The sequence below is a fragment of the Xiphophorus hellerii genome, chromosome 8, assembly GCF_003331165.1.
Source record: "Xiphophorus hellerii strain 12219 chromosome 8, Xiphophorus_hellerii-4.1, whole genome shotgun sequence".
Lineage (NCBI taxonomy): Eukaryota > Metazoa > Chordata > Actinopteri > Cyprinodontiformes > Poeciliidae > Xiphophorus > Xiphophorus hellerii.
The window spans coordinates 203,639-230,987 of record NC_045679.1 but is presented as its reverse complement, the minus strand read 5'-3'; the positions used below and the strand labels follow the sequence as shown (position 1 = coordinate 230,987).

At 49.9% G+C, this 27,349-nt stretch overlaps 3 protein-coding genes across 4 annotated transcripts; all 3 read right to left on the bottom strand.

Moving 5' to 3' along the window:
* Positions 1-610: 610 nt before the first annotated feature.
* Positions 611-9,726, bottom strand: man2a1 (mannosidase, alpha, class 2A, member 1). Of its 2 annotated transcripts, XM_032570580.1 has the most exons (26): positions 9,579-9,726; positions 9,409-9,478; positions 8,763-8,905; positions 8,474-8,692; positions 8,241-8,385; positions 8,082-8,169; positions 7,886-7,969; positions 7,669-7,796; positions 7,431-7,604; positions 7,171-7,357; positions 6,779-6,956; positions 6,500-6,690; positions 6,220-6,417; positions 4,686-4,800; positions 4,449-4,516; positions 4,212-4,380; positions 3,906-4,142; positions 3,708-3,830; positions 3,518-3,632; positions 3,305-3,438; positions 2,099-2,240; positions 1,900-2,030; positions 1,593-1,784; positions 1,163-1,273; positions 937-1,091; positions 611-904 (listed from the first exon to the last, which is right to left on the bottom strand). In XM_032570580.1, the coding sequence occupies exons 3-26, from the start codon at positions 8,901-8,903 to the stop codon at positions 892-894; spliced, it is 3,438 nt and encodes a 1,145-aa protein (XP_032426471.1). In that variant the 5' UTR covers positions 8,904-8,905; positions 9,409-9,478; positions 9,579-9,726; the 3' UTR covers positions 611-891. The 2 variants fall into 2 exon arrangements, with proteins under 2 accessions (XP_032426471.1, XP_032426470.1); XM_032570579.1 differs by having other exon boundaries at positions 611-1,091; positions 9,579-9,688.
* A 1,049-nt stretch (positions 9,727-10,775) lies between these two features.
* wdr36 (WD repeat domain 36) lies at positions 10,776-20,427 on the bottom strand. Its single transcript, XM_032570581.1, has 22 exons — positions 20,163-20,427; positions 19,793-19,820; positions 19,611-19,711; positions 19,412-19,529; positions 19,195-19,327; positions 19,056-19,110; positions 18,737-18,869; positions 18,275-18,450; positions 18,085-18,205; positions 17,953-18,018; positions 17,774-17,863; positions 13,664-13,806; positions 13,463-13,580; positions 13,230-13,395; positions 13,048-13,156; positions 12,874-12,953; positions 12,691-12,798; positions 12,378-12,609; positions 12,188-12,307; positions 12,021-12,102; positions 11,656-11,843; positions 10,776-11,569 (listed from the first exon to the last, which is right to left on the bottom strand). The coding sequence occupies exons 1-22, from the start codon at positions 20,307-20,309 to the stop codon at positions 11,420-11,422; spliced, it is 2,664 nt and encodes an 887-aa protein (XP_032426472.1). The 5' UTR covers positions 20,310-20,427; the 3' UTR covers positions 10,776-11,419.
* A 3,691-nt stretch (positions 20,428-24,118) lies between these two features.
* On the bottom strand, positions 24,119-27,020 carry slc25a46 (solute carrier family 25 member 46). Its single transcript, XM_032570582.1, has 8 exons — positions 26,628-27,020; positions 26,387-26,429; positions 26,094-26,151; positions 25,950-26,027; positions 25,778-25,878; positions 25,647-25,703; positions 25,209-25,266; positions 24,119-25,077 (listed from the first exon to the last, which is right to left on the bottom strand). The coding sequence occupies exons 1-8, from the start codon at positions 26,878-26,880 to the stop codon at positions 24,481-24,483; spliced, it is 1,245 nt and encodes a 414-aa protein (XP_032426473.1). The 5' UTR covers positions 26,881-27,020; the 3' UTR covers positions 24,119-24,480.
* Between the last annotated feature and the right edge of the window lie 329 nt (positions 27,021-27,349).

Below are 27,349 nucleotides of genomic sequence, written 5' to 3'. Positions count from 1 at the left end.
TCAGATCACATGTGACAATCAGCAGCAGCTCCTGCTGTTCTGACCCGGCCCGGTGGGTCCAGTCATGATGTCCAGAACCACCTGGATGATGAGGCTTCGAGAGTGGCTGAGGTTATGTTGAGCCGTCTCTGTAGTCATGCTGTTACGGGCCACTGGGGGAAAAACGGGCCAATTCCTGCTCTGCTCCAATTTTGTGTTATTTGTTGTTTTTTCAACTTTTAACTTTATTTAAATTAGAAAGGAAATAATTATTGCAGGTCAAGATGAAAGGTGTCTCGACTCCTAATGTGATTTTTTATTTGGTTGGCCAGAAAATGTTTTTATTGTCAGCAACAAGATGTTTCTTATTAAAGTCCTGCTGTACTGAACCCGGTTAAATTGGACCGGACCGGCCCGGCTCGAGTCCGTCTCACTGAAAGGTTTGCTGAATGTTTGTGACTCGATGTGTCAGGATACAAAAATGAAATAAAAATAAAGAAAATTCTCCATTTTCCATTTAGAAAGATTCAGTTTTCTGCTTGGAGCCCAACAGAACCCAGAAAAACCGAGCAGAACCTGTGGATTGGATCAACAAGGAACAACTTTCTTAAACACAAAATGACTCCAGATGTTTTCATTTCAACAATAATTAAATTTTTATTGGACCAGATTTGCCCAGAACAGAGCCAGAACAGAACCAGAACCCTTCACATTTTCTTCATCAGTTTCACAGAAAACAAAGAAATTTACAAAAATATATTTCCCAGAATTCCCTTGGTCACAAAAAACAACAACCACCCAGATTCACGCTCAGGGAGAACAGCGAGACAGCATCTCCATGGAAACACACACACTCTACACACATGTTGCCGCAGCAATGAGACAGTTGCAGTGTTTGACCTCAGATGGCTTTTATTGTGAAAGAGCCAGACTTCCTGCTTGCTGCTACAGCTTCATTAGTCGATCTCCACCCGGAATGCGCTGATCTCCATGGGGCGGAGCTCCTGCGCCTGGTGGGCGGAGTCAGACCGGTCGTGCTCCCGGAGCAGCGTTAGGCCGGAGCGGCGCAGCGAACGGAACCGCAGCGGAGCGAACAGATCGTCCAGGTCCAGCTGCAGGAGACACAGAACCATCTGTAAAAACGAAAAACTGACGGAAAACCTGAGTCCAGCGGAAGTCCAACCTCATCCAGGCCATTCCAGGAGCAGGCTGGGGGCGGCGTGGGGGCGGAGCTACAGTCAAAGCCCTTCCTGTGGAGGAGGAGTGCCACTTCCTGTGACGGGCTCCCAGCTTCCTGTTTGTCAACAGAGACAGAACGTAGATCAGAGTGGATCTGATCCAGAACCGGCAGAACCCTGAAGATCAGCAGAGGCATCACTCTGGGAGGAAGCTGACACCAGTCAGACCTCTTTCCCCCAGCCGGTTGGACCCACCGGTTCTGATTCTTTCTGACCCATCAGAAAGGATCTTAACCGGATCAGACCACTGGGACTGGACCGGACCAGACCGCTCAGATCAGGTGAACCCTGGGTGCTCTCAGTCCCAGACTCGCCTGTTGGCCAGGTGTGATCAAGTTACTGTGAGGAGAGACAGGAAGTGACGTCAGCTCTCACCTTTGGATCCTCCAGCGTCCTCAGATTCAACAAGTGAAGGTCGCATGGCAGAGAGGAGCGCAGCGCCTGGAAAGGGCGGAGCTTCGGCAGCTGGTCGCCCGGGCCGACCATGGTGATAGGAGGATGGGAGAGAGAGAGAGAGGCCAGGTGGGCGAGGAGAGACAGGTGTTCCACTGAGGCTCCACCCACTTCCTGTTGGATAAAGCAGAGCAGAACCATCAGGGCCGTGTTGGCAGTTCTGCTTTTCCTGGATGGAACCTGTTCCTTGTTGTTGCCATGGTAACTTGGTGGAGCCCCGCCCCCTCACCTTGGCCCCGCCCCTGTCCTCCAGCAGCAGGCGGTAGAGAGCGGCGGTCGGCTTGTTGTCGGTGACCCCCTGACCCAGGCCACGGTTATCGTCCTGCTGCAGCCGCCGGTCCAGCACCAGCTCCAGCTCACCTGCCCAGGTAAACACAGAGCTCAGTTCTCAGCCAGAACCGTTCCGCCGGTTCCGGAGCAGCGCTCACCGGCTCGCAGCGACGCCACCGCCTGGCTCTGCGCCGACAGCAGCGACAGACGACTCGACGCGTCCTGCAGGAATGCTGCCGACGTCATCGGGTAGAAGTTGGCCTGCAGGGGGAGCTTCTCCAGCGAGCGGCGTTGCTGCATCTGCACAGCAACCAGTCAGCAACTCAGCAACCATTCATCAACTCAGCAACCAGTCAGCAACTCAGCAACCAGTAAGCAACTCAGCAACCATTCAGCAACTCAGCAACCAGTCAGCAACTCAGCAACCATTCATCATCTCAGCAACCAGTCAGCAACTCAGCAACCAGTCAGCAACTCAGCAACCATTCATCATCTCAGCAACCAGTCAGCAACTCAGCAACCATTCATCATCTCAGCAACCAGTCAGCAACTCAGCAACCAGTCAGCAACCAGTCAGCAACTCAGCAACCAACCAACAACTCAGCAACCATTCAGCAACTCAGCAACCAGTCAGCAACTCAGCAACCATTCAGCAACTCAGCAACCAGTCAGCAACTCAGCAACCAACCAACAACTCAGCAACCATTCAGCAACTCAGCAACCAGTCAGCAACTCAGCAACCAACCAACAACTCAGCAACCATTCAGCAACTCAGCAACCAGTCAGCAACTCAGCAACCAGTCAGCAACTCAGCAACCAACCAACAACTCAGCAACCATTCAGCAACTCAGCAACCAGTCAGCAACTCAGCAACCATTCATCAACTCAGCAACCATTCAGCAACTCAGCAACCATTCAGCAACTCAGCAACCAGTCAGCAACTCAGCAACCAACCAACAACTCAGCAACCATTCAGCAACTCAGCAACCAGTCAGCAACTCAGCAACCATTCATCATCTCAGCAACCATTCAGCAACTCAGCAACCAGTCAGCAACTCAGCAACCATTCATCATCTCAGCAACCATTCAGCAACTCAGCAACCAGTCAGCAACTCAGCAACCAACCAACAACTCAGCAACCAGTCAGCAACTCAGCAACCATTCATCATCTCAGCAACCATTCAGCAACTCAGCAACCAACCAACAACTCAGCAACCAGTCAACAGCACAGCAACCATTCATCAACACAGCAACCAGTCAGCAATCCAATAACCAGCAACTACTCAGCTGTCAGTAAGGAAGCTCCTGATTGGTTGCCTGACTAAACCAAACTTAAAGCTGATCAGTAAAGGAAGAGCAAGAACCTGGAAGCCATTGAGGTCGGTATAGAAACGGTTGCCGCTGGCGACATCAGTGACGAGCCGCATGACCAGCTCCCTGTTGGTCTCCGACCTGATGTCCACCATGTTGGAGATCTCCAGGGATTTCCCAGCATGGCCTGCAACACACAGGAACCTCTTATTGTGAAAATCCTGAAACAGAACAGGAAGTTCCTTTCTGGCCGGAAACACGGATACCGTCCAGGTGGTAGAGCCGCACGGTGTGTGTGAAGTGTGGGAAGCAGGAAGTGATGTCAGAGAAGATGGGGCCCCTAGTGACCCGGATCAGCGGGGGTTCAGAGGACGAGTAGGTCTGTAGGGGGCGAGAGAGAGAGACTATGAGAGAGAGAGAGAGAGAGAGAGAGACAGGGATGTTCTCCTGACTCACCTGAGGCCCCTCCTCCCCTGGCAGGAACAGGTATGCTCCGCTGCGGTCCCCTGAGGTTCTGGTTCCGTACCACAGGAAGTGGACCTGGACCTGTCGGACCCGACCGTCCTGCAGCTGCAGCTTCTGCTCCAGAATGAAAACAAACTTTTTTTTTTTTTTTTCCTCGTTTGATCAGGCTTTTACTTTGAAGGGCCAGACCTGCAGCAGGCCGGTCTCAGGGGAGCTCCATATGTGAAGATGCTTGTTACTAAGCAACAGAGGCAAGTCGGCTTCAGGTCCTTGGAGCCGGGACACCTGGAAGTGCTCAGAGTGGACGGTTGGTGGGTCGCCATGGCGATGGACGACATAGCGCGCCCGGGGGGCGGAGCCAGCCGGAGCTTTGATCACATGATACACGTTGAGCGACAGAGGAGGAAGTTCAGCAACAAAGGAGAGCTGGGGGAAAGGAGCAGAGGAGTTCAGAGAGCTGCTGCTGCTGGGATCAATAATCAATCAATCACTCACCTGGAAGGCTTCTGCAGACACTTTACTAGGCTCCGCCCACACACCAGAGACCTGCACTGCCATTGGTCGACCGCTTGCTGCATCGACAACGCGAGCGTCTGGAGAATCCACCACCAGAGTGATGACAGAGGTACGGAGCTGCTCCGTCGGGTTCAAAACGATCAATGACCTGCAGCAATCACCAATAATCAATACCTATATATACCTGAACCCTCACACAGATGCACACCTCCTCACCTGGGCTCATCACCGAGCGTCAACGTCGTCTTCTGAGGCAAAGCGTCCTGCGCAGAGATCACCTCATCCTGAAAAAACACATTGCAGGTGAGAACAGGTGAGAACAGGTGAGAACAGGTGAGTTCATGTGTGCAACCAGAGCAGCAGTCATGTAAAAATGAGACTTGAAAATAACAATTGAGTTTTCATTATTAAACTAGTCCTTATAGATTAATCAGTGAGGTAACCGTTCAGCACCATTTGCAAGAAGGGTTTTGATGGGTCTTCGTGGTACTGGCTCTTGTCCAACAGGATTAGCCAGTGGGCGGAGCTCAGCAACACCTGGCGCAGGTTCAGGATGGCATGAAACAACCTGTAAAACAAACCTGCTGTCATGTTTTCTTTTATTTGACAGAATAAATACGGAAGACTAACAATACAGGTACCATGCTAAAGCCAATAAGCTAGCATTGTCACCACAGGATATCGCCTTAACAACAGGTCACAAACAGACCAACATCAGACTACGCATGCTAACAACAGGCTAACCATGCTACATCATCGTTACAGCAGGTTGGTAACAACAGAGTGACATGCTAACCTTAACCAAACAAGAGGCTAACAAGATAACACTAAGAGTGTGTCAACATGCTAATAGCTGGCTAACAAGGTCACGGCTTAGATGTTATAATCAGACTACCAAGGTGATGATATACTAACAACTTCCTAATATTAAGTTAAAACAGACATTATAGCAACAGAATAACCAGACGATAATAGTAGCAGCAGCCATAAAAAAAAAGCTAAGATGTAGCAACAGGCTAACAAAGTGATAGCATGCAAAACATGCTAATAACCTAACAAGGTAACAGGCTAAGAATTGGCTATGAAAGTAGTACAAGGCCACTAGCATGTTAATATCGGTGAAATAATCTGCATGGAAACAACATGCCAACAACATTAACCAAGTGAACAAACTCAATAAAATGCTAATAATAAAGGGAGTTAATTCTGAAAGCTAACGCTAACTGAAGGGATGTGATGGGATGTTAATACTAAAAGCTAACTGCTGACGTTGAACAGGAAGTTACCTCTTAGCATTTTCCATGTTGACAGCATCTTGAACAGAGAGTTTGGAGGGGAAAATGAGACACAAACAGGCTAATGCCAAAACAAGCTACAAACAGCTGACAAGGTTTTCATTACTAGAATAAATACATCAAAAATATTTATGATTTATGGTGTTAAGACAGGACGGTTACAAGCCTTATTCATAGGCTACATATTTCATGTTAATTTAGAACAAAATAGTTTTTGTTGGTTTTAAATAAAATTGATTATTTTTGTAAATAGTGTTTTTAATTCTTAACTTAAGATTGCAACTTTAAAATATGACTGACAAGCAAGAGCCACAGAGTCTTAGAGTTTTTACTCTGCACTGTGAGAGCAAGCCAACGAAGTCATACTTTATTCCCAATCGATTTGGATTGAATTGCATAAGTAGATATGAAGCCAGAAATGATATCTGTTGTAAACTGTGGCTGTTCAAACTAATTACATGTGACAAGTCATTTTATTTTAATAATTGGTATAAGCAGCGGCATGAGTGAAATGCTGGCAAAAGTAAGCGTAGCTGCTAGCGTAGCTGCTAGCGTAGCTCAAGAACATCTCATTAAATGGAGGATTGGATTTGTTCAGATTGACCTCAGCTGGTTTTATTTATCCCTGCTGATAAAGTTTTACTGTGGTTACGTGAACAAAGAGCCTCCATGTTGGAACAGGAAGTGGTCACCTGGTTCCGTAGTCGATGACCACCGGGTCCCGCGCCGTTCCCGTGACGGCGTCATGGTGCTGGAATAGCCCCAAGCTCCGCCTCCCCTCTGTCAGCCGCTGGTAATGTTCGCGTGCCGGAAACCCTTCGACCAGACGACCGTCGCCACGGAAACGGCGCATGTCAGCCAGCGTGAGAGTGTAAAAGATTTCAGTGGCTCTGAGTAGAGAAGCAGGTGAGAACCAGTGAGTTTGACCGGCAGAGGGCGCCGCGGCCCCCCGACCCAGCAGGACACGCCCACCTGAGCGTGGACTCCAGGGTCCGGTCCAGCCGCTTGTAGAACGGCCGGGAGGTGAAGTATCCGCTCCAGTAGTGGTCGTCCCGGTCGGCGTAGGTGAAGAAGTCTCCGCGTAGCGTGGGCAGCGTCGTTCCCGCCTCCGCCAGCCGCCGGTGCAGCGCCGCAAAGTAGTCTGACAGCGTCCCAAACCGGGCCTGGTACCAGAAAACCAGACTCAACCATAAGCTCTTAGCTCCGCTAGACTCATCCCTTAGCTCCGCCCCCGGCCAGGTGAGCCCTCACCTTGATGTGCAGCTCGGGATGCTGGTCGAAGTAGTCGAACAGCTTCTGGTAGTTGCTGAACTGTGCGTCCCACTCCCCGGACTCCACGAAGCGGAAATCGTCTCCCAGAGGAACCAGCAGCACCGAGGAGCGGAAGAGGCGGGACTTCTGTCGGTACTGGTCCAATAGGAGCAGAGCTCTGGGAGGAAGAGGAAGTCTGGTGTTCAGCCTCCTTGCTGGAGGCGGGGCATCACCCTTCTGAGCATGCTCAGTAAGAGCCACGGCTGCAAGGTCAACAACTCAAAGCAGGTGACTAAAGAGGATGTTGGCCTTTCAAAATAAAAGCCTGGTTCCATTAACATCAGGTATATCAGGTAATGAGGTGTGTGGCTGTGGCCCCGCCCCCTGCTCACCTCTCCTTGATGTTCTGCTCTGTGATTGGCTGCGGCGGGATCCTCCAGGGACAGAAGACCCGCCCCCCTGGCAGGCGGTGGAAGTCGAACTGGCAGCAGACGGCCGGGTTCGGGCCGCAGGTGTGAGGGACGTCGTAGCTGTAGAACGGCATCATGTGACATGTGATGTCACTGCGGGAGGAGGAGTCTGGAAGACAGGAAGTGGGCGGAGTCAGAACATTTACATCAGCGAGCTCAGAGTCTCTCGCCCTCTCTCTCACCCCAGCTCTGTCGCCATAGAAACTCCAGAGTCCGTTGCTGGGCAAAGTGCTTCTTGACGGAGTAGTGCACCCTCTGGATCAGCATGTTGCTAAGCCCCGCCCCCTTCAGCAGGTACGTCATGGAAGGGGAGTGGCCAAAGGGATCGACGGCCCAGCCGCTGCTCGGCTTCACGCCTACAGACAGACAGCGTCAGCGACGGGGGGCGGAGCCTCAGCCGCAAAGACAGGTGAGCCTTACCCAGGTGAGTCTGCAGCCACTGGTGGCCCTCCATCAGCTGATCCAGCATCGCAAAGTAGTGAGAGTTCGCTTCATCAGACATGACCCAACCGCCCGTCACCATCTCCAACTGCCCCGCCCCCACCAGGCTGGCCAATCACAGAGCAGACAGGAAACATGTGACCACGCCCACTCGGTCAGCTGACTGAGGATGAAGAGGAGCGTAGATGAAGGTTACCGTCTGACCAGCGCCCTCTTCTGGTCATCGATGTCGTTCCACCACTGGGAGAAGTAGCTGATCTCGGCCCAGATCATCTTCCTCCTGGGACCAACATGGCGCTGTTAGCATTCACCCAGCACAGGCTACGGCTCTGATTAGTGATAGGCCGACACCGGGCCGCTCAGTTCTGGACCGGTCAGCACCGGTGGCCTACCTGCTGTCCTCTCCCAGTTTGACCAGCATGTTGTCCAGTATGTGTCTGGTCTGGTCCCGGTAGTAGCCGTCAAACGTCTTCACCCAGCCTGAAACACAGAGCAGTCGGTCACTTCACACACCTCAGGCTCCACCTGGAGGCCCGGCTCCGCCCACTCACCTGGGTCGTTGTGGGAGTGGGGAACCAGGAAGAGCTCCAGCGGCTGCTCCGCCCACTCGTCTCCACGGTAACTGATCTGGAAGCCCTGCTTCCAGGCGCCGCCGTCGGGGTTGTCGAAGGGCAGGAGGTCGTAGACGTCCAGCAGCTGAGGAGCAAACAGACGGTTCTGATCCGTTCTGATCGGATCAGCAACCGGCCAATCAGACAAACAGCTCTGAGCACGCTCAGATCACCTGCACTCCGTCGGCGTCGTCCTTCATCTCTTCGGCCTTCCGGCAGCCTGGAGGCGGAGCTGCTCGGTTGTGGGCGGAGTTAGAGCTGCCGTTGGCCCCGCCCCCTCCCTCAGGCGACTCTCTAACCAGCAGCGAGTCCCGCAGCCGAGCGACCAGCTGGTTGTTAACCACCAGGAGGCGCTCCAGTCTGTCGATTTTCAGCTGGAGGCGGGACAAATCCTGCACACAGACATCTGATTGGCTGACTGAGCCACGAGCCGCCCGGACCGTCACAGAACAAAGAACCTACTTCCTCCACCTGGCGGACAGGTGAGCCCCCGCCGTGGTCAGGCTCCGCCCCCTGCATCAGCTCCAGCATGCGGTACAATGACATCACAGCCAGGCAGAAGACTCCGCCCACTAGGACGGGCAGCACCCGGCCCCTCTTCATCGCTATGGCAACCAAGAGACAGCCAGGTCAGAATGGGCAGGTGCATGATGGGAAACGTAGGCAGGAGCAGAACTCGACAGTTGAGGACCGGTTCTGGTTCTGTTTAGAACTTCCAGAGGCTGGAATATGTAAAACACTAGAACTGCAGGTTCAGGAACCAGAACCATGCGGAACCAGAACCATGCAGAACTCTCCAGTCTGGCGTTCCAGAGGTTCTGATCTGAAAAGAGTTGGTTTGCTGCCTGCCTCCATGGGTCGTGAGCAGCTCTGCTTCCGGTTTCTAGACCTGCAGCTTCTGCTCTGGATCTGGACTGCGGCTGGAAACACGAGGATTTCTGGAGCTGAAAGCCGGTTCCGGTTCTGGTGGGTCCAAGATATAATAAGGCAGGTACCAGGTGTTTCCGTTCATAATAAAGTTGGTCATAAAGCTGCCGCGCATTCAACCCGCCAGTTCCTCCTTAATTATGGATAAAATTTGGTTTCCAATCTTTGGCAACAACTTTACCTGCAGCTCCAAACTCCTCTTCCTCTCTTCCGGTTTGATCCAGTCGGCAGCTGCCCTCGCGCTCCTTCACCTGTGTGATGACGTCAGCTTAGCGTTAGCTGATCATGAAGACAGGAAACGGGGAAATTAAAGTTTTCCCAAATTTAAACAAAAGTTTGAAAAGTTTTTACCCGCAGGACGTCACGAGCCCAGCCTGCTACTGCGGCTGCGCCCTGCACTGTTTTGTTTCCGGTTTGACTGAGCTGACTCAGCGCAGCGCTGACGTCACTACCTGGGCAAAACTTTCTTTCTTTTTTAATTAAACAAACAGTATGCAAAGACTCGTTGAATTAATAAAAACAGAGCAAAATTTAAAACAAAGGAAAAGTAGAGGCACTGGCAGTTTCTTTGTTGCAGAAACAGATTTCAAATGTTTCAATCAGGTGTAATACAGATTAAATTGAAGAAAAAAATCAAAACAAGGTGTAGAACCTCTGCATTTACAGCAGGATTTATGATATTTAACAAGCAAGAAGACAATATTTACCATGTCAGATATTTGACTATCAAGGCCATCAACATAGTATAATATGTGGGTGATGGTTTTCTCTGGGATGGCTTCAATTTTAAGGGACAACCAGTTTTTAATGTCTCTCCATAGTTTAAAAGAAAAAGGACAGGAAAAAAAAGATGATTAATGATTCTTCTGGACATTCACTAAAGATACAACATGTTGAATCAAATTTAAATCTTTTGTGCAAAAATTCAGCCACTGGGTAAAAATTGTGAGAGATTTTGAAGCGAGTCTCTTTAACCTTTGGTGAAATCGGCCATTTTACATACTTGGAGAACAAATTCTTTATAATAGACAGATTGGTTGTTATCAAGATATTATTATTGTAATGATGAAATAATTTAGACTTGAAGGCCGTCACAAGCAGAACATTATTGAACTTTCTATCAGTCACACTATCATTTTGGGTAAAGATGAAATAACATTGAATATCTGAAGGTGTTTTGGATGAGATGGACCAGAGCTACAGGAACAGATTTGCATATTTTTACATATTCATTACAAGAACAGCTCAGATTAAATGTGTTGGTAAAATCTCTATGATTCAACAAAACACCAAATAAAATACATTTTTCATACCAGTCAGTTTTTCTATTTATTAATATTGATCTGTTATTCCACACAACGGATCCATGTGGGGTAAAATTGTGGGTAAATATCATTTTCCAAAAATGTAAAACTTGTTTATGAAACTTAGACAGTGAAATATTAATTTTGGTTAATTCAAAATCACATTTAACCAAGAAATCCAGGCCACCTTGTTAAATATAGATTTAGGGATATGAAACCACATTGAGTTGGAATCAGACAAAAAGATCTTCAGCCAATTTATTGTAAATGAACCAATCAGAGCCTCAACATCTCTAGAAACATTTACATATTTTCAGATATTTACGGCTCAGATGAAGTTATTATTTCTATCTCATCTGGTAAAACTCCAGTGATAAACTAAATACCAGGAGCCAATAAACTCCTGCTGTTCATGGAAGCTGAACGTTTTGTGCTGAAGCGCTTTTTATTATTTTAAAATTGCAACCAGATGTTTTTCTAGACATTAATTCTCTTTTCATGGAGGAATCCTGTTATACAGATAAAAACCAGCTTTAATCACTAGGAGGTGATGTGCATTGACCCAGAAGAAATAAATAAACAATAAATTGATCATAAAATTGATCCCTAAACCATAAACCAGACAAAAATGGAATCAGTTTCTGTTTCACTTCCTGCCAGGCAGGAAGCTGCTGATTACAGAAGATCAACAGATGGAACCGATGATGATGATGATGATGGTCTGGATCTCCTGTCTTCGTTTCACAATATCGTTTACATCAGCGCGGCGCTCTGACCTCTGCACATGACTTTCATCAGCCCAGATCAATCGATCACAGAGCAACAGAACCAGGAAACACTTTATTCAGGTACAAACTGTGTGTGTGTGTGTGTGTGTGTGTGTGTGTGTTACAGCAGTGCGCTCTTTGTGTACGACAGCAAACACAGTGATTGGTTGAACGATGCTTGAAGCTCCGCCCACCCAGACTCCAGTCTGGAGGAGAGGCGGAGCAACGTCTCCATAGCAACAGCATCCTGAGACAACGTGCGCAGATGGAGCTGAAAACAAAAACAAAGCTGCCGGTAAACAGGAATCTGGGGCTATTTCACAATAAAAGTCCGAAGCTGTGCTCCGACTGGCTCACCTTCAGGAAGAGAGCCAGGTAAGCGTGAGCCAGGTCGAAGTCCCGCCCACTGGCCAGCATGCTGTCAATCATCTGGATGAAGGCAAGCAGGAGGTTGTTGGCTCCGCCCCCTTCTGACGTCAGACAGGTGAGCTCCACGGAAACGCCTGCCGGCCCACAATCCTTCAGGAGCCTCAGAGGCCCATCGACTAGGAGCATTAAAGATGGATACAGGAAGTTCACCACAGATTATCAAAATAAAAGCACAGAGTCTAACTGAAATTTTTAAATATTTCTAGTTTTAGTTACTAACATCTCAAATTTAATACAAATAGACCAAATAGTTAGAATGGTGCTTTTATTTTGAAGGGTAAAGATGGACTCACATGATCCGGACTCCAGAGCCGACTCCAGAGCCGCTGCGAACTCTGACCTCTGAGCCAGCGAACCCCATGGCAGCAGCTTGGACTGACAGGAAACACGGCCATATTTAGACACCCTGGGTCACGTGACAGAAACAGGCTGGGGAGGGGCTGGCCTCCAATTGACTTACCTGTGAGTCCTCCTTGGTTGTCGAGGGCAACGTGAACTGAGGTGTCAGACCAGGAAGTGTAGGCAGAAAGAAGGGGACGGTGGGCGGAGCAGCAGGGGGCGCCAGCGGTCTGTTCCTCCTCTGTAAGCAGCAGCAACAGGTGAGGGAGGGGTCAGCTGATCTCACCTGCAGCAGCCGCCACCCAGCTCACCTTGATGGCGTCCAAGTGCAGCAGACTTTTCCACCGAGACTCAGGCATCAGCGACAGCGTCACAAGCTCCGCCCCCAGCTGCTCAGCTGATCGGAACGCATCATCAGGCTCCTCTGAGGTCACTTCCTGTTCCATCAGGGCGGCAGCGGCGCTGGGCAGCGTCTCCTCCTCTGGTTGGTAGTCAGCTGGGAGGGGGCGGAGCCCCACCGGCCCACACAGGCTCCTATTGGTCCTGGAGAAGAAGAGCTGGACTGTAATTGGCTGAAACAAAACCCAACCAGACCCAACCTGCTGCTCTGTGATTGGTCCACACCAGAGGTAAACGCCCAGACTGTCCACATGTGCTGTCGCCAGGAAGTCTCCGGTTGGCGACATGGAAACGCCAACCGGCGCCATGGCAACCAGGAAGCAGTCGACCAGACTGAGGAGAGAGAAAGACCATCAATTAACGAGAGGGCGGGGCTTCCTGCTTCTAGTCGATGATGTCACAGCTCACCTGCCAGAGGGGAGGTCCCAGGTCCTGATGGTGCAGTCCATCGCCGTGGTAACCAGCCAGCGGCCATCTGGGCTGAAGGTCTTAGGAGGAAACCAAGATGGAGGACAAGAGAAGACAGCGAATCAGACCGGGTCAGAACCAACCAGAACCAATCGGTGATCAGCAGCCGCCCACCATGTCAGTGATGTTGCCATGGTGACCAGCAAACTTCCTGACCATGCGTCTGGTTTCGATGTCCACCACCGCCAGCGTGAAGTCGTCCATCGCCATGGCGACCATCCCACTGGAGACACAGGGGGGCGGGTCAGAGAGCGGGCGCAGACGGGCGCACTGAGCATGCTCAGTTCCTGTCTCACCTGTCTCTGTGAAGCCTCAGGCTCGCCGGCGCGGCGCTCAGCTTCAGAACCACTTCCTGTTTTCTCGTCTTAAAGCGCCAGAACTTCAGCAGCCAATCAGAGCCGCAGCTGACAGTCAGCTGGTTCAGCGTATCCGTGGCGACGCCTCGCACCACGCCGCTGTGCGCTGCAGGACAGGGGGCGGGGTTAAAGGGACGGACATTTGGCCGACCAATCAGACGAATCAGGCTCACCTTTCTCCCCGTCACCATAGCAACCACGGTGGAGACCGGACTGCAGGTTGTAGACGTCCACACGTCCACAGGACGAGCCAATCACAGCGAAGTTCCCACAGGAAGTGATGTCAACAGCCTGGAAAGACAGGAAGTCATTTTGTAAACCAACAGGGGCGGGGCATAAACACAACGTAGTGGGTATCAATGTCACATCGTTACCGTGGCAACAGCATTCTTCCTAACACCAGGAGGCTTCAGGTGGTGAGCTCCCATGGTGCACCTGTGGTAGTTCCAGGTGGAGGCGGCGAGGCGGCCGCGGTGGAGCGCCACGACGCCGTCCCAGTCCGACTGGCGAGCGACGGCTGGAGGGAGGGGGGCGAGCGAGAGAGAGGGAGGATAAGTGTAACTATGGTAACTAACCCCCTTCTAAAATAAAAAAAAAAACAGGGCGGAGCCAAAAGGACCGCCAGAGTTGATGATGAAGGGGGCGGAGTTATCAGGAGGATGGAAGCCACGTTTCCATTCATCCACATCGTCGACATTTTGTTTTTTTATCGAAACAGCAACTAGTGAAAAATCTGGCGACTATTTCTGTGCTGCTGCAGCCCGACAGCCAGCCGCCATTAGCGTATGCTATTAGCCACCATTAACCGCCGTTAACCACCATTAGCCACCGTTAACCGCCATTAGCCACCGTTAACCGCCATTAGCCACCATTAGCCACCGTTAACCGCCATTAGCCACCATTAGCCACCGTTAACCGCCATTAGCAACCATTAGCTGCCACTAGGGCTGTTGTAAACGAATATTTTAGCAATCGAGTAATCTAGCGATTATTCTTATCAATCAATCAATCAAATTTTATTTGTATAGCACATTTCAGCAGCAAGGCATTTCAAAGTGCTTTACATCATTACAAACACAGAATCACAATGCAACATAGAATCAATCATTAAGTCAAGTTACATCAATAAATTTGTAATTGATTACATTTCAAATACAATTCTAAACAGGTGGGTTTTCAGTTGAGATTTAAAAGAAGTCAGTGTTTCAGCTGTTTTACAGTTTTCTGGAAGTTTGTTCCAAATTTGTGGTGCATAGATGCTGAAAGCTGCTTCTCCTCGTTTGGTTCTGGTTCTGGGGATGCAGAGCAGAACCAGAACCAGAACCTGAGAGGTCTGGAAGGTTGATACAACAGCAGCAGATCTTTAATGTATTGTGGTGCTAAGCCGTTCAGTGATTTATAAACTAACAACAGTATTTTAAAGTCTATTCTTTGAGCTACAGGAAGCCAGTGGAGGGACTTTAAAACTGGTGTTATGTGCTCTATCTTCCTGGTTTTAGTCAGAACGCCAGCAGCAGCATTCTGGATCAGCTGCAGCTGTTTGATTGATTTGTTGGACAGACCTGTGAAGACGCTGTTGCAATAATCAATACGACTGAAGATGAACGCATGGATGAGTTTCTCTAGATCTGGCTGAGACATTAGTCCTTTAATCCTGGAAATGTTCTTCAGGTGATAGAAGGCCGACTTTGTAACTGTCTTTATGTGGCTCTGGAGGTTCAGGTCAGAGTCCATCACTACTCCCAGGTTTCGGGCTGATCGCTAGTTTTCAGTTGTAATAACTGAAGCTGTGCATTGACTCTAGATCTATAACTCTAGATCCATAGCTCTAGATCTACAACTCTAGATCTATAACTCTAGATCTATAGCTCTAGATCTATAGCTCTAGATCTATAACTCTAGATCTATAACTCTAGATCTATAACTCTAGATCGTTCCTCTTTAGGTCCAAAAATAATAACTTCAGTTTTGTTTCTGTTCAGCTGGAGAAAGTTTTGGCACATCCACACATTTATCTGTTCTAAGCATCTGTTCAGTGATTGGATGGGGTCAAAGGTCACCTGGTGACATCATAATGTAGAGCTGTGTGTCATCTGCATAGTTATGGTAGCTAATATTATTTCCTGTTATAACCTGAGCTAGTGGGAGCATATAAATATTGAATAAAGGGGGTCCTAGGATTGAACCTTGGGGTACCCCACATGTGACCTTTGACCTCTTTGATGAAAAGTTTTCAATTGAAACAAAGAAATCCCTGTTCTTTATGTAGGATTCAAACCAGTTAAGCACTGGACCGGAGAGTCCGACCCAACTCTCCAGTCGATTCAGTAATATGTCATGGTCAACACTGAGGTCCAACAGAACCAGCACTGTGGTTCTGCCACAGTCCGTATTTATATGGATGTCATTGAACACTTTGACTAGGCCAGTCTCTGTGCTGTGGTAACCATGGAAACCAGACTGGAAGGAGTCAAAGCGGTTGGTTATCGTTAGGAAGCTAGTTAATTGTTTACACAGCTTTTTCAATAACTTTGCTTTGTCTTCACAGGTCTGTCCAACAAATCAATCAAACAGCTGCAGCTGATCCAGAATGCTGCTGCTGGCGTTCTGACTAAAACCAGGAAGATAGAGCACATAACACCAGTTTTAAAGTCCCTCCACTGGCTCCCTGTAGCTCAAAGAATAGACTTTAAAATCCTGTTAGTTTATAAATCACTGAACGGCTTAGCACCACAATACATTAAAGATCTGCTGTTGTTGTATCAACCTTCCAGACCTCTCAGGTTCTGGTTCTGGTTCTGCTCTGCATCCCCAGAACCAGAACCAAACGAGGAGAAGCAGCTTTCAGCATCTATGCACCACAAATATGGAACAAACTTCCAGAAAACTGTAAAACAGCTGAAACACTGACTTCTTTAAAATCTCAACTGAAACCCACCTGTTTAGGATTGTATTTGAAATGTAATCAATTACAAATTTATTGATGTAATGATTGATTCTATATTGCATTGTGATTCTGTGTTTGTTATGATGTAAAGCACTTTGAAATGCCTGCTGCTGAAATGTGCTATACAAATAAAATTTGATTGATTGATTGATTGAATAACTTTGCTGATGAATGGGAGGTTGGAGATCGGCCTGTAATTCTGCAGTAGTGATTTGTCCAGATACAATTAATTGGGTAATTGGATAAAAAAAGATAAAACATCTTTTAAATCTAACATAACAGCAGTGTTACTATCAGATATTAATATCAGTCCAATTTTTCACATTTGAGCTTCCCTAAGTTACTTTTCTTTAATCTAGAAAATTAACTTGTAACAATAATAGCTCACTTTCTAAGTTAACCCGAAGATAAATTATACAGAAATCTATATTCAGTGTAATAATAAAGAGGCAGGCTATTATAAAAAAATGTCTATACTCCAGGTTTTGGTTTCTGTATTCATCTTCAGTCAGTTTACTAGATGAACTCTGACCTTGCCCAAACATTTATAGCTTTGTGTTCATGTTATTGACGGGATTTGACTCCTGCATTCGTCACTCAGAAACATCTACCAGGTATGAAACACCACGATGCGCTTCGCCACCCACTTGTTGCGACCGGGATGATATGAAATTTATTTTCCGGTATTTTGATGAAAGCTACGCATCTAAAGCACAGCAGCCTGCAGCGTTCAGTCTATCAGCTCACCTGTATTAATACCTGCAGCTCTTCCTGCCGTTCGCTCTGAACCAGCAGCTCCGGAGGAGAAAAGCTGCCGTACTCCAGGCATGGCGCCAGTCATTTTAAGGATGCTTATTGGTTTCCCGAAAATCGGCAAAAACCCGGACATTATCATGAATCAGTGAAATCCTCACGGGCCGAACTTGAAAATTGGACGTTATGCTGCGAACACTTAGCTTTCATCAACAACTCAGGAGGAAGTGAGGGCTCAATTAAAGTCCCGGCCGGAACACGGTGCGCTAAATAATAAAATATAATATGACGAGGCTTTGAGGCAGATCAATTTTCCTGGAGGAATTTTAATAATCGAGGTACAGTGACGCAGTTGGTAGAGCTGTTGCCTTGCAGCAAGATGGTCCTGGGTTCGATTCCCGGCCCTGGGTCTTTCTGCATGTTCTCTCTGTGCATGGTGGGTTCTCTCCGGTTCCCTCCCACAGTCCAAAACATGACTGTTAGGTAAATTGGTCTCTCTAAATTCTCCCTAGGTGTGTGTGTGTGTGTGTGGTTGTGTGTCCTGTCTGTCTCTGTGTTGCCCTGCGACAGACTGGCGACCTGTCCAGGTGACCCCGCCTCTCGCCCAGAACATTGCTGGAGAGGCAGCAGCTCCTCCTGACCCCACTAGAGACAAGGTGTTAGACAATAGATGGATGGGTGAACTCGAATCACTCGAGGAATCGTTTCAGCCCTAGTTTCCACTAGCTACCATTAGAAGCTATTAGCCACTATTAGCCACCATTCGTTTCTAGGTAAAACCCACCTGTGGCTAGCGCTGTGATAGCAGGAAGTCGCAGCTCTTCGTAGGCCAACCCTTTTTTCTTCTTCTTCTCTTTCTTCTTGCTGATGGATCCTGAACAGAAAAGTATTTTGCTGTAGAACCAGCGGACTGTAACCATGGCAACCAGGAGAACCAGGAGCGGCTCCTTGCGCTGGACTGACCGTGACCCATGTTCTTGTTGAAACGCTCATGGACGGTGGAGAAGGACTGCAGGGAGCCGTCCTGACCTGCAGGGGGCAGCAGAGGCTCTGGTGAGACTGGGAACCCGACTGGGAACCAGCTGGTTCTCTTACCTGCGCTCAAGATGTTCTTCCCATTGTTGCCATGGTGACGGATGGTGGTGGGCGGGGCGCTGTGGCCCTGCCGGCACCTGAGCAGTCTGGCCCCGCCCCCCTCCTGGTCAAATATCCAGACCTGATGAAGACAAAGGTTAAAGGTCACAGTATCCAAAACAGAGCGACTGGTCGTTTCAGGTCGCTTTACCTTTATAGCGTTGTCGGCTCCATTGGTGACCAGCAGCGGCTCTCCATGAAGGAAAGTCGCCGCGGCAACAGCGGTTCGGTGGGCGTGTCTCTGCTGGGCGACCAGCTGCTGACGCGCCAAGTCCCACAATGCAATGTGTCCCTGTGGACTGCCGGACGCCATGATGGGAGGCCCGTCTGGGGGAGAGCAGAACACCTGGAACCAATAATGCTAACAGACCCGCTAGCAGGTGCTAATGGACGTGCTAGCAGACCCACTAATGCTAAAAGACCCTCTAACGGATGCTAACAGACGCTAACCGACCCGCTAACAGACACTAAATGTTTCTCCTAATGGAGGCTAACGGACTTGCTAACCGACCAGCTAACAGATGCTAGCGTTAGCAGGTCCGTGTCTGTTAGCAAACAGACCCGCTAACAGATGCTAACGGACCAGCTACTGGACCTGCTCAGGTGAGCCTACCTGTCCTGAAAGCCAGCGTGCTGATTGGTCCCCAGTCCTGCGTGAAGCTCATCAGCGTCTCATCCAGGCGGATGTTGTGGATGATGATGCGTCCGGTTGCCGTGCCGACACCCACCACATCCACTGCTGGACTCTGGGGAGGAAGCAGATGGTTGCCAGTGTTACCTCTCTAGAAAACTTTATTAGCTAGAAACGAGACCAGCGCTAAGCTTCGTGTTAGCCACTGTGAAACAGTAACAGATTACATTCAGTAGAACCAAAACCAAGCCCCGCCCCCACAGACCACCGACCAATCAGGATCAAGCAGCCGACCTCTGACCTGCTGCAGGACGGTGACCGCCGCCGACCAGCCGGGAAACGTGAACAGCAGCTTACTGAGGAGGAAAAGGAGGCCGGTGAGCATCGCCATGGCAACACAGTATATGGCAGCAGCAGAACAGTGGCGGCGGTGCCCCCACCTGGTCCTGATGTTCCACAGCTGCAGCGCCCCCTGGCGGCTGCCCAGCAGCACCTTGTTCAGGTACGTGCTCGGGTGCATCATGGCTGACACGTCGAAGGTCCCGGGGTCAAAGTTCAGCCGCAGGTAGATGTCTGAGGGTTACAAAGCAGACCAAGATGGAAGCCATGATGGAAACTAGCTCAGGTGAGGCCTGAAGCCCCGCCCCCTCTGCTCACCTCCTCCCTGAACGTCCCACACTATGACATCACCACCGCTGTCGGCGGAGACCAGATGGTTGCCCAGCGGCAGCAGCAGCCGCACTTCCTGTTTGTGTCCATGGTAACGCATCACCACCTGGGCGGAGATTCAAAAATAACTTTATGAAGAGCCAGAAAGCGAACGCAGCGGGCGGCGGCGAACAGGAAGTTCTCCTGCCTCTTTATTCCTGGCGAAGGCACAGACAGTCGTTCCGCTGGCGGCGAACACCAGCATCCGATCTGCCGCCAGGCACGTGATGTCATCGGGCAGGCTGTTACCTAGGCGACCACAGTGTTACACCACGGCCAATCAGAGGGAATCGATCTGCCGCATCATCAGCGTAAAGTTCCAATACTCACTGACAGAAACGATCCCCAGGCGGCTCACCTGCAGGAAACCAGGACAGGTGAGCTGTGACATCATCACTATCCATCTGACCAGCATCCAACCAACCACCAACATCCAACCAGCATCCAACCATAACTCAACCAATCAGGTAGATGGGTGAGCTGTGACATCATCGCTAGCCATCTGACGAACATCCAACCAGCACCCAATCATCCACAACTCAGCCAGCCGTCCATCCATCCATCCAGCCATCATCCAACCGTTCAACCCCCATCTATCCTCCCACGGTGACGTCACCGCTCTCCTCTGATTGGTTGCTAATAGTTACGGATCACCATCAGACTAAACTCCAATAATCAGCATCCATCACTTTTTTCTTACGTTAAACGTGTGGAAGCTTTTGCCCACTGACGTCACCACGTAGAATTCCCGGTGTTTCTGGTGGTACCGGAGCGCGTGCGGCACGTGGTTGGAGTAGAGACCTAGAACCCGGAACCCGGAGAACAGGGCGCTTCCGGTGCGCGGCATGTTCTCAGTCCCACTAATAAACAATAAACAAACAAACAGAACCGAGAAGAACCGAGAGCGGAGCGCGAGCCCAGCTCACACATGGAGGAGCGCCGAGGAATTCTGTCCGACTGGAAACACAGCAGGACATAACATTGGTTCCGCCCTGAGGGGGAAAACCTTCGGTGGGACACGTTTCCGTCCCTGTGATGATAAAAAATTGCGTAACAGTGATGAATAAAATCAGTTAATTATGACTATAAACAATGAGAGGCAGCGTTACTGCTATGAATAACTAGCTAAACAGCTGTTAGCCTCAAAGCTGGTGTAGAGACAGGAGGTCTCACTCTGACTGGGACCCATTGAAACTTTTTCTTTGATCCAGTTTTCCTCCAGTAAGAGCAGCGACACTGTTATCCTCCACAGGTCTCATTTCTACAGTTTCATTTTGTTTTGAGCTTTAATTTTTAAAAGCAGCGGTATTTCAGAGTAATATTTCTCAAGTAAAAGTAAAACATATGTTGGTAGAAGTACCAAAATAAAAGTTGCTCAAGTGAATGTAAGTGAGTAAATGCAAGTAGTTATTCCCCGCCTCTGGCCTGCTGGAGGACAAACCGACCACTTTCTCCTACTACTTTCCAGTTTTTTTAATTTGCTTGTAGTGGTGATTGTTTGCCAAACCAAACTTCCAATAAAAGTTCCACCAGCCACTACTGAGGCTCTGGGGTCCAGTTTCTGTACGCAGGCAAAAGAAGGTTCAATGTCCAAACTTGTTGATTGTTCTGGATGATTTATTTTCCTATTTCAGCAAACAATTACAGAGTTCAAACTTTCCTTTGTCCTCATGCTGCCTCTCTTGCTCTGGTAAAAACCACAGGCCTGCTGGTCCTTTACCAGGCTCCTGCACTTCTAGAAAGTGGACTGACCCACATTACTTCCTGTCTTACTTAGAGAAAATAAATCAGAAAAATAATTAAACAAAAGATAAATAGAATCAACAATTATTAAACTGCAAATAAACTCTGCAAATAATACAAAAAATATAAATTTAAGAATTAACTAACAAAATTCTAATGGATAAAGAACTAAAGAATAAAGAGCTCCAACATTTGCTCTTATTTTAACTTTATTTTCTCTCTAGAGAAGCAGCAGTTCAGGTCTCTCCCAGCCACCAGGGGGCGGCAGCAGATCATATGAGCAGGGTTCCGTGACCCAAGTATTACAGGTTCATAAAGAAAAGTGTATGACTGACAGACCGAACCTCACCAAGCTGAACTACAGCGAACATGTAGAAGTGAAGCAGAGGGAGGAAATATAAATGACACAAAGAGAGACATGAATTGAAAAGTGTCAATTAACTTAGGAATCATATGATGATGTCATAACAAAAACATATTAGCCGTAATGCAAAAGTGACCAGCAGGGGGAGATCTTTTTAAAAGTTATGTACAAGGTGCACCGGAACACAGACTGAACAGTACACAATATTTTATCAACAATTTTCTTAAAAACATGGCTTCAGGTCCAATACTCGGTTCTGGGAAGAAAAGGGAACATGTGAGGGGAGGACAATTTCAATTATTCCAAAAAATAAAAACAAAACATGCAATGCAAAACAAAGCAAATTAGTAAATCAAAACAAAAGAAAGCAAACACATGAGTAATTTCAATAATACATAACAAATACAAAACTGTAAAAGAAAAACACTCCAAGCATTTTAACAACAGGCCCAGAGGAGTCCTGCCCCGTCCACCTGCCGGTCACCACACAAACACAAGACTGTACATATGTAGAGCTAACAGACCACTGGTCTTCAACTTTAGGTTTATTCCATGGTTAAATAAATATATATTGTTAATAAAGTAGAATAATAATAGATTCTGTAGCGTGCACAGAGCATTACAAAAACTAAGAGCTGAGAACCGGTTCTGTACCAGGACTCATTTTAAAGAGCCGTTCAGAAGAATCGGAAAGTTCCTGAATGTTGCATCACTATATTGCAGACTTTGGTCACAGTAAACAAAGGTCAGCAGGTCAGGGTTTTAAAGATCGGTGATCAACCAGAAAACTGCAATCAGTGAACTGCAGATCGATTTACTGTAATCAATGTAAAACAGATTAAATACATTTAGTAGTTATTAAACTACTTGAACATCTAGAATATGTTTATTGAACAGAACATTCCTAAGGAAGAAACCTGGACAATGTTCTCTATTCATATTCTATGTACTGTGTTTATTTATTCTTCATATCTTTTTAACTCTCAATTCTCTTTCAATTTTTATCAACTGAATCTTTCTTTGTATTTATCAGCTTTATTTCCACCAAGCTCAGACAGTCAGGGTCATTGTTTCCCCTCTGACAGCCAAACATGACCTTCCCTGTAGCAGTAGGACATTTCCTCCCGCCGCTGCTAGCTGGAGGCTAATGCTGCGCGTCTGCTTTACATTCAACGTCTATGTGGAGATACAAATGCTCCAAACGGTTCGAAATGTGCCGCGCCTGACGCCGTGGACGGCCCAACACGGCCCGGATGGCCTGGCACGGCCCGGACGGCCCTGACAGCCCAACACGGCCCGGACGGCCCTGGACGGCCCTGACGGCCCGGACGGCCCTGACGGCCCTGACGGTCCGGATGCGCCTCCACGTAGCTTCTGAATGCTGTGAGTTTCCAGTCAGGAAGCCCGGCCTAAAGCGTCGTTAACAGCCGCGGTGGATGGAGGAGAACTCGGCCTGTTTGGATGTCTCACCACCTGGAGCTGCTTTCAAAGATCTGGAGAAGAGTCAATCTGATTTTCTGTAAAAATGTTCTGATGCTTTAAAATTAACAACCATATTTTGACAGCTCCCTGCTTCTAGTTCAGCCCAGTAAGCCCAGTAAGCCCAGTAAGCCCACACCAACCCATCGGTTTTTACCCGAAGCGCAGGGTCAGCACTGTGCGGTTATCCGTGGTCATCCGTTGTGACTAGTGAAGAAGTTCGTCCTTCCTGTAACACCTCAGGCACCAGATCAGACCCAGACCCAGATCCAGGTTCTGGTGGACCGTAGAGCCGCTGCCAGCAAGGCTGAATAATTCTGGTTCTGTTTTTAAAACCCTGCTAGCCTGCTAGCCTGCTATCACCTCTCTGTCGCGCTCTCCTTTCTCGTTCCTGTTCGTTGTCCGCCATCGTGAGAAATCAATGATGCTTATCGATTATTGGCGGCGATTAGTCGGACATCTTCTCCGCTCCGACACAAACTGCGCATGTCTCAGAGCGCCGCGTGCGAGTTAAAGGGGGGCGATGGCTGGCAGCGGAAACACGTAATTATTAATGACGTCATGGCTCGGATTGGAATCGGTACGTTTAGTGCTGCAGTTCGGTTCTGGTCTTGAAATAAAATCCCGGGTCCTCATTGTCCGAGACCAGAACCACAGAAAAAAAATGCATTTTTTTGGCCCTTATTTGCAAATTCCATGACTTTCCAGGTTTTCCATGACCAGTACGAATCCTGTATGAAAGATACCTTTAGTTCCCTGATGACCCAGGCCTGACCTCTGACCCTCAGGTAGCATAAAGCCATCCCTGCCATGTCTGACCCTGAACCGCCACCCCGCGGCGGCTCTCTGGGCTCCTGACAACAAAATGAAGGAAACACCTGGAGGTTCATCCAGCTGCTGATTGGTCGCTTGTCTCTGGGTAGAATAGACTATCTGGGGTCTCCTGATTGGTTGATCAGTCTCCTGACGGCTCCTCCCCCATTAAGTCATACCCAGTTTAATAAGCAATCTGACTGGGTAATTACCCAGAATGCTTTACTGTAAATGTATGGAAGAAGAAGAAGAGTTTGTTTCACAGATTAACACCTGACGACAATTTATTTATTTTAAATTGTTCAGGAGGAAAATTCTGTATCTATTTATCAACGAATCACAAATAATTTAATTTGAATTACATTTTCACAGACAACGTTTAATTTTTTACACTTTTATACACAGAATCTGCTGGGCGGATCGCTTGTTTACATCCGGTTTGTTTTCCAGCAGCCAATAGGAAGACAGAATCTAAGTCAACAAATGGTTTCCATGGTGATCAGAGGAGAGGATGTGGAAATGATGTAATCAGTAACACGATCAACCTCCAGCGTTCAGATTATCAGCCAATTACCAGCCAGCCAAAGTCCTGTGGTCATGGCGTCTCCATGGCGACGCCTCAGCAGGCCTTGGCGTCCAGCAGCACGATCCTGAGCAGCGTCCTGGCGGCGGCCAGCAGCGCGCCGTGCAGTGAGTACTGCGCCAGCAGTGCGCCGAAGCCGCGGTAGAAGCCGGCGGCGCCTTCCTTCCTCCGGATGGCGTGCAGGCAGTCCGCCAGGCCGTCATACTGCGTGTTGACCGGCAGCACCAGCGGGCTGCCGCCGCTCCCCGCCACCTCTGCCCCGTCCGTGGCGTCGATGATGGTGCGCGTCCCCTGCAGGCCGAGGCGGTGCAACGCCGTCTCCAGGGGGAACAGCAGCACGTCCGCCGCCAGAGATCCCGCCCACGCCGCCGCCAGCTCCGGGAAGTAGGCGTCCAGCGGGTCGGACGGGACCGGGCGCCGCTTCCCGCCGCGCTGGTGCAGCCACAGCACCGCCCGCTGGACGGAGGCCGCCACCGCGTAGCGCAGGATGGCGTGGGCGGCCACAGGAAGCAGCAGGTAGCTGAGAGGAAGCAGGCGGCGGCTGTGAGGGGCGCCGACACCCAGCAGCCGCGTCAGACCCTCACGGACGCAGTCCAGCAGGCCGGACGACGACTCGTCCCGGACGATCTCACTCTGGGGACAGAGGTCAGGATGGGGTCAGAGGTCAGAGGACCTGAACAACCCGTTACATCTTAGCCACCCGCTGCTACAGGAAGTGAAGCGTTGGTCTCCTGGGTGACGGTTGGGGTCAGGTAAGGACTCACCTGGACGGTCTCGATGAGGCTAGCGCAGTAGAACGGTAGCGCCACCACAGCGGTTAGCCTGCAGGACACAGACAGGCTAGCTCAGTGAAACAGGTGAAAACTTTCTCTACCAAAGAGTTCTGAAGCAGGCTGGACCCGGGGAGCGGGCCGGGTCAGAACCGGTACCAGATCGAAACGGAACGCTGACAGTGAAAGACGAGCTTCTGCGTCTTCAGTCAGAGGCTCCGTCTAATTGGCTGTAACACAGACTGCTACAGGACTTTGTCTCGAGTTTCAGTGGAGATCAGTTTCCCTCTGACAGAGACGACCAATCAGGTGCTGCAAGCGATTTCATTGGCTGCTGGAGTTCAGTGTTCAGAGTTAATGACTGGAACCAGTTTGGTACTCCAGTCTGGCCCGGCAGAACCTCCCGACCCGGCCCGACCCGGCAGTACCGACCCTTTCAGCAGCAGATGTCCGGCCAGTTGCTTCCAGCTCCAGCTGTGAGGAAGCTCCCTGCAGGAACAGAGCAGCAGAATCAGAACCAGAACCTCAGAAGAACCTGAGCAGCGCTTGGGCTGGGTGGTTACCGTGGTAACGGCGTGAACTCGCTGATGACGCCCTCGGCGCCCAGGGCGATGCCGTGGACGATGAAGGTGCTGCCCATGCCCTTCCACAGAGCCTTCGGCCCCTGCAGACAGAGCAGGCCTCTGATTGGTCACATGGTCCCTCAGCCACCAATCAGGAAGCAGATCAGCTCACCTGGGCCTTGGTGATGGCGTACATGACGCCGACAGCGCTGAACGGGCTCAGGTGGTAGCAGCGGCCGTGGTAGTTGACCTGAGACAGACAGCCAATCAGAGCTAAGCACAGACACCATGTGACCTGAGGTGCTGCTGGTCATACCTGGCACTGGCGCCGGAACACGATGCAGGGATGGGCCAAGACGTTCTCCGTGAACAGACTGCCGACAGACACAGAGACACCGGGTCAGTGGGTCCAGCTGTCGGCTCCTCAGATCTGGTTCTGGTTCTGCTCCAGAACCAGATCTGAGGGGTCCGGTTAAATAAAGACTGAATGTTCTGATGGACCTACGGAACCATCAGAACCAGAACCTGTGGGCCACCGCAGCTGGTCTATGGACAGGACTCTCACTCTGGACTAAAAACAGCGACCAATGGAAGAAGATGAACTCTGACCTGACCAGTCCGATCCCGAACCCAGCGAACCGGTTCAGCTGCTCTGAAACACACAGAGGAGACCCGAAATGACATCATCGCGATGACATCACAGCTCTCACCGTTTATAAGCAGAGCCTATCGGAACCTTCGGTCCAGCTGAAGCGCGGTTACCATGGCAACCTGACCTCTGGTTTACCGTAGCTCACTACGTTCATGCCATGATGCGTTCACGGACCCTCCAGCCAGAACACCGACCTACCTGGAGGAACGCCCGCGCCATGCGGAGCCTCCCAGCGGGACCCCGGCTCGGCCTCCTCGTACAGCGGCGTCCGCTCCCCGGGGTGGAGGTTCCGGCTGCCCGGGATGTCCGGCGGGCTGGTGACCCACTGGTGCTGCTGCAGCTCCCCGGAGACCCCGCTGGCGGGCCCGGAGCTCCGGGCCGGGTATCCGGCTCCGTACTGGTCGCTCCGGAACCCGTACCCGTCGAAGCTGTCCGGCCTTCTGGAGGCCATGAGGAACAAGGACCGAGAGAGAACCGCGGATCAGAGCGCAGAGGCGGGCATGGACCGGGACCGAGAGCCGGGGGGGAGGCTGGACTCGAACCGAAGGAGAACCTGAACGACCTGATGGACCGAACCGAGCTGACCCGCTGCAAAACACTCCTACCACCGGAAACACTCGGTACCGTTGCACTTCCGGCAGCTGGAGGACCGAGGGCTCGGTGCTGCCCCCTGCTGTCCGGCAGAGGGATTTAACCCGAGGAACCGAGCGAGGTATTCTGACTATCTGTGCTACCCATCAATCCGTCCTACCTTGTGGTAATGCGCATGCGCACATCGATGCTACATCACATACTGCCTTCAGTAGATCTGGATGCTTATAATTAATATCTGATAATTATCATGTTTATACCCAGATTCTCCTCAGGCTGACATGAAGGTCCACAGCTGGTTCCGATGGTCCAGCCAGAAGCTCCAATCT

What these genes read in the sequence shown, in the direction of transcription:
- man2a1 (XM_032570580.1), bottom strand. Translation starts at nt 8,903, where the DNA reads ATGAAGAGGGGCCGGGTGCTGCCCGTCCTAGTGGGCGGAGTCTTCTGC. An exon ending in GTGGCTGCAGACTCACCTGG is followed by an intron (nt 7,605 to 7,668) that starts GTAAGGCTCACC and finishes GTCTGTCTGTAG; the next exon opens with GCGTGAAGCCGAGCAGCGGC. An exon ending in GGACGCTGGAGGATCCAAAG is followed by an intron (nt 1,274 to 1,592) that starts GTGAGAGCTGAC and finishes GTTGACAAACAG; the next exon opens with GAAGCTGGGAGCCCGTCACA.
- wdr36 (XM_032570581.1), bottom strand. Translation starts at nt 20,309, where the DNA reads ATGCCGCGCACCGGAAGCGCCCTGTTCTCCGGGTTCCGGGTTCTAGGT. An exon ending in GAAGAACATCTTGAGCGCAG is followed by an intron (nt 18,019 to 18,084) that starts GTAAGAGAACCA and finishes TGCCCCCTGCAG; the next exon opens with GTCAGGACGGCTCCCTGCAG. An exon ending in CAACCAAGGAGGACTCACAG is followed by an intron (nt 12,103 to 12,187) that starts GTAAGTCAATTG and finishes GTTTCCTGTCAG; the next exon opens with TCCAAGCTGCTGCCATGGGG.
- slc25a46 (XM_032570582.1), bottom strand. Translation starts at nt 26,880, where the DNA reads ATGGCCTCCAGAAGGCCGGACAGCTTCGACGGGTACGGGTTCCGGAGC. An exon ending in TGGCGCGGGCGTTCCTCCAG is followed by an intron (nt 26,430 to 26,627) that starts GTAGGTCGGTGT and finishes TGTGTGTTTCAG; the next exon opens with AGCAGCTGAACCGGTTCGCT. An exon ending in GCCTCATCGAGACCGTCCAG is followed by an intron (nt 25,078 to 25,208) that starts GTGAGTCCTTAC and finishes CTCTGTCCCCAG; the next exon opens with AGTGAGATCGTCCGGGACGA.